Source organism: Bidens hawaiensis, unplaced genomic scaffold (genome assembly GCF_021521415.1).
Source record: "Bidens hawaiensis isolate Kalapana, Puna unplaced genomic scaffold, B.hawaiensis_p1.1 tig00043543_1, whole genome shotgun sequence".
Classification (NCBI taxonomy): Eukaryota; Viridiplantae; Streptophyta; class Magnoliopsida; order Asterales; family Asteraceae; genus Bidens; species Bidens hawaiensis.
In genome coordinates, this window is record NW_027505841.1 from 15,364 (window position 1) to 25,030 (window position 9,667).

The window sequence follows — 9,667 nt, forward strand, 5'->3', positions numbered from 1 at the left end:
TGGAAACGTTTTATGATGTGAATTATTTAAGTGCTAACACTTGAAAGTCCCCCCTCCCCACATGAGTGATTACCTACGATCCGAAGGCATGTGAATAGTACTATTAGTTTGCAAACACAATTGATAGGGCTGGTGGGGTATGCCGGGACATGTTTTACAATTGCACATGACCATGCGAACCTTTTGTAACATGCTATGTGGTGTTAGACATAGTACGTTTTAGGGCATGTGGCCATTGAGACCACGGGGAGTGCCTGGTCAGTGGAGGCCACGTGGTATAGCTAGTCGATGTTTCACTCGTGGCTTAGTATAATTACAACATATACATACATTCATTCTGAATACTACAATTACGTATATTAACCTCGTACAAACTTATGAAACTCTCCAACTCTTTATAGTTGACCCGTTTTAACATGCTTTTCAGGTGAATCGAAGTTGGAATAATATTCTTATTTTCTTTTTTTTAAGGATGAGACTGATACTACGTAGATTGACGCAAGTATACTATTAAAGAATAAACGACCAGGAGAACCGGTTATGTGTATTTCACCAAGTTTGTAAACTTAGTACAAAACAATGTAACATGGGGTAAATTAGTTTATTATTTATATTTTTAAACAATATGGTTCATACCAGAGGTGTCTATTACATTCTCGTATTACGCTTCCGCATTTACCTAGTCGGGGTGTGACAGTTTTTAAATTTACTCAATTTATGTTTTTAACTCCAATATTTTACTTTCGAGTTCATGAATCTTGGTTTTGTTTTTCATTATTTCCTCAAACTTAACTCTCACTACCTCTTGCTTGTTAGAGATATATGCTTTTAAATCATGATTAATATCGAAAAAGGAGCAAGTTTTTGTTTATAATCCTTATCACTTTCAAGCATAGCCGATAGTTATACAAAGACCAACGATCAATGTTTCATTGTGATGATGAATCTTTTCAAGTTTAGAGTTTGATTCATCACAATGACAACATGCGAAAGTATGAGAATCATCAGATATATCACTGTCTGATGAGCTTAAACTCACAAGATTAGAGAGGGAAATAGAAAAAGAGTTAAAAATGACCTCTTCAATCTTTGTGATTTACGCAAATATTTCCGTCTGATCTTCACAAGACAATTCTGACTCAGATTCCGAATCTTCAATTCCCTCAATAACCTTCTTCATCTCATCACACCCACTCCCTTCAGTTTTAACACTCGCAACCAAGTTTGCTTGTTGTGGTTCACTTGAAGCTTCTCCCAACAGTCTCCTTGAATAATCAATCCCTTCTTGGACAATCATTTCCTTCGACTCACCTTACTTTGGGTGTTCCAAAGCTATCTTTGGCTTCTCCTTTGACTTATTGTTGTTATACTTCTTGTTTGAGTTTCTATATTGAGTCTTGTTACCACGAGAATACTCTCGCCTCAGCTTGTCACATATTTTAGCAAAGTGACCAAATTCCTAAAAATTATAGCACTTTACCTTCAGCTTATCAAACCATATCCTTTTTCTCATTGTTGCCAAATCATACCCAGTTCTTTCAATGAACTTCTTTATCTTTAAGACTATCATGGTCATATTCCATTTGAGATCCATTAGTTCCGTATCATCACAATTAATCTGGTCATAATCTTCATCAATTAAGTCATAAGTAGAAACTTTACTTCCCACCAATTGTTCATACGAGGCCACGAAGGCTCCCATAAAAGCAGAGTGTTGTTCTCCTTCCTTCATGTTGACATTTAGTGGTGAGGGAAGACGAATTGAACTAGAACATTCCGAAGTCAGGCTTGAAAACATTTGAGGCTTAGTAAAAACTTCTTGTGGAGGAGACACATGAATAGTTATGTATAAGAAATAATACATCTTTTCTGCACTAAAATATCTCCAAATAAGCATAATTTCATCACCTATATTAGAATAAATAACCACTAATGTTTATAATTTCTATATTAGAATAAATAACCACTAATGTTTATAATTTATATATATATGTAAATATAGTCCCAAGAAATAAAAGAAGCTAAAATACAAAGAAAAACGGAGATAAACGGTGAATATCGACATAACACACCCCATGGTGAATCAAGACATAGCCAAGCATAGAGCATACGGAGTAAAGACAAAAATTAGGAAATCAAGGCATGGCCATGCTAACAAAAACACACCCCATATTATTCAAAGAAGGAAGGAAAGACAAAATAGGAGGTTCTTAAGAAAAACACGGTCGTGCCTTCCCAAGACATATCCATGCCTTCAAGTACAAATGAAAAAGACAAACCTAGAGAAGTTTGGACTGTTGTGGAACTCAACAGGGCCGTGCCTTGTTTAACATAGCCGTGTTAACCTTGAGTTGTAGAATCTGACATGAACAATTAAGGCAGTAGCACAAAAAATGACGACATGGTCATGCCTCACTCAGGTCGTGCCCAGTGGACCTGGAAAGACTATAAATTGAATGCTATACTTCTTCATTAAATGGACTTGAAAACCCCTTGGAGAAGAATGCAATACTCTCCAATAACCTCTTTTCACCACCATTAATAAGAGAATTAATCTCATTCATCCAAACCTTAAAAATTAAGATTTTGGGAGGAGATATTAGAATCAAAGACTAGTCATCCAAATTTGTTAGATTGTTTCAATTTGATTGTGTTTGTATCTATTACTCTGATAATTAGCATTATTCTTATTAGTGGCTAAACTTTCATAGTATCATCTTGGTTTATAATGAATCTTAATTAATGTTTAATAATGATAGTAAAATATGTGATTGGTTTTTAATAACTAATGGTTATGTTGCAATTATCACTTGACGAGGAATGTGAAAATACTCTAAAAAGATGCCCCAAGTGCTAAGCTTGACATAAGCTGAGAAATTGCTAGTGTTACGAAGCCTTGGCGAACCTTAAAAAAGACACCAAGACCCCGAACTTGATGATAAGTCGAGAAATATCTATTATTGTGAGGACTTGGTTGATAAAATAATAATCCTTAAAATGAACCCCCTAATTTCGAGCTTTATAATAAGCCGGGAAAATGCCACTCTTGTGAGGGTTTGGGGAATAACTTAAGAAACCTTTTAAAGAGCTGCCAAGAATCCGAGCATGATGATTAGTCGAGAAATCGCCATTCTTGTAGGGGCTTGGTTGGGAAAAAAACATGAATTCTAATATTAACACAGACGAAATGAATTTTTAGTAGTGAGTGACCATTTTAGAATGGGAATTGTCAACAATGTTGTGAAAATGGATTGTTGGTGTTCATTCACCAAGCTCGGTTAATTACTCGTTAAGTTAGTGTGCAATATAACCTATTTTAAGAAACTCTTGAGTGGTTATTACATGAGTTCTATAATTGTTCGAGAGTTGTGTGGGTTAATACTTGGTAATTCAAGGTTAATCTTTTACAAGTTAACTAATCTTGTATTTTAGGTATAATACAAAGGTTATTTTAGTTAACTTATCTTTATCAAAAACTACTTGCTTACATAAAATGATGTTTGAGTAAAATGGATCATGAGTTATCTCTTTATTATAATTATCATGGAATAACATTACAAACAATGTTACTCTCATATTAATAACCATAGCAAGCTCAAGTCATATGTTTACTAATCAATTTTCAAAACAAGTTAAGAGGAGTTTTAACCAAGATAATACACTTTTATCTTGATCTTCTTTGTATCTAAAAATATAAAATAACCCAAAAATATTGTCTCTTAATTTATGTTTCTTTAAACTTATCTACTAAAATCAAAACCAAAACTTAAATGATATTCACTTTCGGTTAAAATAAATACAACGATTTAGTAGTACAAATCTATAAGTGTGTCCATGGATCGATACTTGGTTCTTACCTATACTTTACTACATATAGGATAGGTACACTTGCATATTTGTGTGTGGTTTAATTAAGATAACAATCATTTTTATAAATTTAAAACACAACATTGTGTGAACAAACCTTTGAAAAAATTAACACATTTTTCATACTACACCCACCACGCATCAAGTTTTTTGCGTCGTTGTTTGGGACACACTGTGAAATTTTTACAAACAATCCGAGTATTTATTAGACCTAGTTTATAGTGTATATATTTTAAAACCAATCAAAAAGACCAAAAATATTTTCTATCTTTTTTAAATTTCATTTTTAATTTAGTTGTAGTTTTTAATTTCTATCTTTCTAGTTGATAAGTTGTTTGCCTTAGCTTAGCTTTAGTTGTGCCATTAGATCTTTTGACTTTCTTAGTTACTGTAAGTCCTCTACATCTATTCCCGACCTCATTTCACCACTTTCCGAACCTGAACGCCACTTCCACCAAAGAAAACGCACTTAGGCGTGTAAAGCAACTAAAGGAGTTAAGGATGAATCAGAGGAAAATACGTTAATCGAGGAAACCCAAAAAGATCCTATGATGGCAGAGCTAGACTATGAGCTAAACATGAGCCAATATGGGAAGCCAACACTCGAGGGCTATGTCAATGGCGTTGCACCACCCGAAGTACTTCTAAATTTGAGATCAAATCTAGTATTACTCGTATGATCAAAAATTCTATCCAATTTCATGGACTTCTTGACGAAGATCCTTTGTCTCATATTTCCTGGTTCCTTCGAATACGTGGAACTTTAAAATTTAACATTTCTCAGAAGATCAAGTTAAGCTTAAACTCTTTCCATTTTCGCTCAGAGACAATGCCTTGGAATGGCTTGAATCTTTACCGTTGGGTACCATCACCAATTGGGACCATATTATGGAGCAATTACTTCCAAAATACTTTCCACCCTACAAAACTGCCAAGTATTGGGCAATCATCACCGAATTCTGGATGAATGAAGATGAGTCACTACACGCAGCATGAGAGAGATACAAAAACCTTCTTTGATTGTGTCCGCACCATGGATTAAACAAATGGCTTCAAGTACAAACTTTCTTCGACACTTAAGCTAGCAAAAACAAACAAGCAATCGATTAGGTCGCTAGAGGATATCTAGGAACCAAATCACCGAATGAGGCATTCAAGTTTGTAGAAAAAGCTGCCTAGAAAATCTTTTCCTATAATCCACCATGATCAAACCCATCACACAAAGGAATACACCATATCAATAATAGCACCTTTATCTCTGCACAATTCGAGTCCTTCTCGAAAAAATTTGAATAGCTTCAGTCTGAGCTGTTCAAATAAAATGTTAAATGCGATAGGTGTGGAGAAGATCACAAGGTTAAATACTGCCAAAGTTTGACCATCGAAGAATGTGATTTTGTATGCCTACTAAATAACATGTATGGCAACAATCACAACCCTGGTTGGAGATACCATCCGAACTTCAGCTGGAGGGACGGAGCCAACAATCAAGCCCCGCCTGGATTTGATAGAAGACCCTTCAATTAAAACCAACCCTCTCAACCTAAACAACCATACCATAACCATGGTACAAATACCAGCCAACAACCAAGTAGTGGATCTACAATGTAGACTCTGCTAACGCAAATCATAGCAAGTACTGCCGCTTCAAACAAAGTGACCAAAGACCGATTTCTGAATAATGAAGTAGAGCTTAGGAACTAGAAGGCTTCTTTGCAAAACATCGAAAACCAAGCAGGTCTGTTAGCCCAACTACCATATGATCAATCACCCGAAGGACTCCTTAGTAACACTATTACCAATCCCAACTCTCAAGCCAATGTCATAACCCTAAGAACTCTTCCTAAACTCACACCTATTCCAACAACTCCTCCTAAACTTGTCAAAGAACCTGTGATGCCATATGCTCCACCAATTCCTTATCCGGATTACCTGAAGCAGGAAAAGATGGAGACACAATATGGCAAAATACAAGAACTCTTTAAGCAATTACATATTAACCTTCCATTCATAGAAGCCATTTCCAAATGCCAAAATATGAAAAGTTCTTAAAAGAAGTTCTATCGAAAAAAAGAAAGCTAGAAGAGTTATCCCGCATGATACGTAATGAAGAAATCTTTGTCATTCTCCAGAACAAGCTTCCAAAGAAGATGGCAGATCCAGGAAGTTTCACTATCCCCTATTTGATAGGAAGTTTATTTGTTAGCAATGATTTAGCTGACCTAGGAGCCATCATCAACCTCATGCCTTATACGGTTTTCTCCAAGTTAGGATTGGGAGAAACTACTCCAACCCGTTTGAGCATTCAGCTATCCAATAAATCAGTGAAATACCCAAGAGGCATAGTTGAGAACATGTTAGTCAAAATCAACAAGTTTTTCTTTCCAGTTGACTCTGTTATTCTATACATGGATGAAGACACTTTTTTACCCCTTATCTTAGGAAGACTGAAGCACTCATATATGTTTGCACTGAAAAACTCACTCTCAGGGTAGAGGATGAGGAAGTAACGTTTGACATATGGAACTCAATGAAACACCCACAGTACATAAATGATTCCGCATGCTTCCTGGATATGTGTGAATCAATAGTGAGCTATCATTTAAGGAAAAAAAAAATTAAGAAATAAGCATGCGACACGCAATTGATTGTGGAAAAAGCACATGCTGTCAATTCAAAAAATTAAGCTATGGAGGAAGAAGAAAGCAACTCCGAAGGGACTTTTGTAGAAGTAGATAGAGATCTAGAACCTAAAGCCAAACCTTCTATAGAAGATCCACCTACTTTAGAGCTTAAGAAATTACCCAAATGCCTTGAGTATGCTTCGCTCGAAGGCAAATCTCAATTTCCTGTCATCATTTCCTCTGATCTCTCAAGTGATGAGATAGAAAGACTTCTAGAAGTTCTTAATTCTCACAATAAAGCTATCGCTAGGAAAATCATGGACATTAAAAGTGTTAGCCCGTCATTTTTCACTCACAAAATTATGTTGGAAGAATACTTCAAACCCGTAGTGCAGCACCAAAGATGACTAAATCCAAATATGTAAGACGTGGTGGAAAAGGAAGTACACACATTGCTTGACGCAAGATAGATTTACCCCATATCCGATTCTCCATGGTTAAGTCTTGTTCAAGTAGTCCCAAAGAGAAGAGGAATGACAGTCGTCACCAATGACAAGAATGAGCTGATTCCTATGAGAACCGTCATGGGATGGCGAGTTTTCATCAACTATTTCAAACCCAATGATACCACCAGGAAAGATCATTTTCCTCTCCCATTTACTGATTAGGTACTCGAGCGTCTATAAAAAAAATGTACTACTGTTTTCTTCACAGATTCTCTAGCTATTTTCAAATTCCAACGTCTCTCGGAAATCAGGAGAAGACAACATTCACATGTCCCTATGACACATTAGCGTACCGATGAATACCCTTCGGACTGTGTAATGCTTCAGCTACTTTTTAACGTTGTATTGTAGCTATCTCTCACGACATGATGGAAGAATCAATGGAAGTCTTCATGGACAACTTCTCCGTCTTTGGCTATTCCTTCAATGCAAGTCTTAAAAACCTGAAAAAGATGTTAGCAAGATGTGAGGAAGCTAGTCTTGTGTTATATTGGGAAAAATGGCACTTTATGGTTAAGGAAGGCATCGTTCTCAGGCATAAGATATCTCAAGTTGGATTAGAGGTGGATAGAGCCAAAGTAGAAACCATTTCTAAACTTCCACCACCCACATTTGTTAAAGCCATTCGAGGTTTCCTTGACCATCAAAGTTTCTATCACCGTTTCATCTAAGACTTTTCAAATATAGCCCAGCCAATTATGTAACTATTTGAGGAAGATGTTCCATTAATCTTCTTCGAGGAATGTTTGGATGCATTCCAAATTATGAAAGACAAGCTCGTTGGTTCTCCAATCATGGTAGCTCCAGACTGGACACTACCATTTGAACTTAGGTGTGACGCAAGTGATTTCGCAGTTTAAGCAGTCTTAGGATAGAAAAACGATAAGCATTTTCATCTAATTTACTACACCGGCAAGACTCTTATTGATACTCAAGAAAAGTACCGAAAAGGAGCTTTAGGCTGTAGTCTTTACTTTCAACAAATTATTTTCTTATTTAGTCCTTTCAAAAACCATCGTTTACACTGATCATGCGGCGATTAAGTATTTGTTTATGAAACAAGATGCTAAACCGTGTTTGATCCAATGGATTTTACTTCTACAAGAATTTGGCATCGAAATCAAGGACAATAAGGGTGCTGAAAATGTTGCAACCGATCATCTTTCCCGTTTGAAATGCCTAGCTTCACAAGAAATATTAGGGAGAAAGACAAATGACAACCTTCCCATGAATTTCTTATGCATATCCAGACTCATGAAGGAAAACATCCTTGAATCACTTACATTGCAAACTACAAAGCTAGTGTAATCGTTTTCAACGGAATGACATATCAACAAAGTAATAAATTCTTTACGGAAATCAAATTTTACTTTTGGGAAGATCCATACTTATGTCGCATAGAAGTTGATAATATTATTCAAAGATGCGTATATGTGGAGATGAAGCACACAAGATCATGAAACAATGTCATGAAGGACCATCCGGAGGTCATCATGGTGCATCAGAAACTGCAAAGAAAGTATTTGATGCCGACTTCTATCGTCCTACAATCTATCGAGAAGCAATCAAAATGGTTTGCTCGTATGATGCATGCAAATGTGCTAGCAACATCTCATCCCGAGATGAAATGTTACAAAGGCTAATCCAGGTCTACGAAATATTTGGCGTTTGGGTCATTGATTTTATGAAACCATTTCCAACATCATTTTGTCACCACTACATCCTAGTTGCAGTAGACTACGTATCAAAATGTGTTGAAGCCCAAGCTTTACCCACCAACGAGCCAGGATGGTAGTCAAGTTTTGGAATAACTTATTCTCTCGTTTTAGTATTCCCAAGGCACTTATGAGCGATCAAGGAATACACTGTTATAATGCAAAAATGGAGAAAGATTGGCCAGATACAGGGTTCATCATCGTCTCACTACACCTTACCACCCAACAACAAGAGGCCAAATCAAGGTATCAAACGAATCTTGGAGAAATCTGTGAGTCATAATCGTGGAGATTCATCAAATAAATTGGATGACGCTATGTGGGCATTCCATTCAAATTAGCGTATGGAAAAGTGTGTCATCTTCCGCTCGATCTCAACCACAAAGCTTACTAGGCACTAAAAACTGAAAATCCTGATATGAAATTCTCAGGGGAAAACAGATTCCAGCAACTTCATGAGCTAGAAGAATTGAGGATGCAAGCATACGAGAACTCACGGATTTCCAAAAAAAATGGTGAAAGGACTTCATGACGCGCGACTAAAAGGTGAAAAACTTTTTAAAGCAAGTGACAAGGTACTCCTTTATAACTCTCGCCTTCGCTTATTTCCTGGAAAGTTAAAATTACTGTGGTTTGATACTTTTATATGTAAGGAAGATTTTGATTATGGGACCGTTGAACTTGTCCAAAAGGATGGGCATAACTTTCAGGTAAACAGTCACAGACTTAAACTTTACATAGGAAAACCCACAGAAACCGCAATAGAGGTACTTCGCCTTCGTTCCGGGAACTAAAATGGTAAAATCATGAGTCAAGCTATCGACTCTGACAAAAATTTAGCATGTAGAGGTTAGATTTTACTGCTTTGTAGGGATAGGTTTTATATATAGATATATATAGGAAGGCATGACCGTGCCCCACACAACACGGTCGTGCCTAGTACAATTTCCTTATA

The 9,667-nt window shown here is 36.4% G+C and overlaps 1 protein-coding gene across 1 annotated transcript; it reads left to right on the forward strand.

The window, feature by feature from the left end:
* Window positions 1–8,420: 8,420 nt before the first annotated feature.
* On the forward strand, window positions 8,421–8,792 carry LOC143615560 (putative mitochondrial protein AtMg00750). The gene has a single exon (XM_077088662.1). The coding sequence runs from the start codon at window positions 8,421–8,423 to the stop codon at window positions 8,790–8,792; it is 372 nt and encodes a 123-aa protein (XP_076944777.1).
* The last annotated feature ends 875 nt before the right edge of the window (window positions 8,793–9,667 follow it).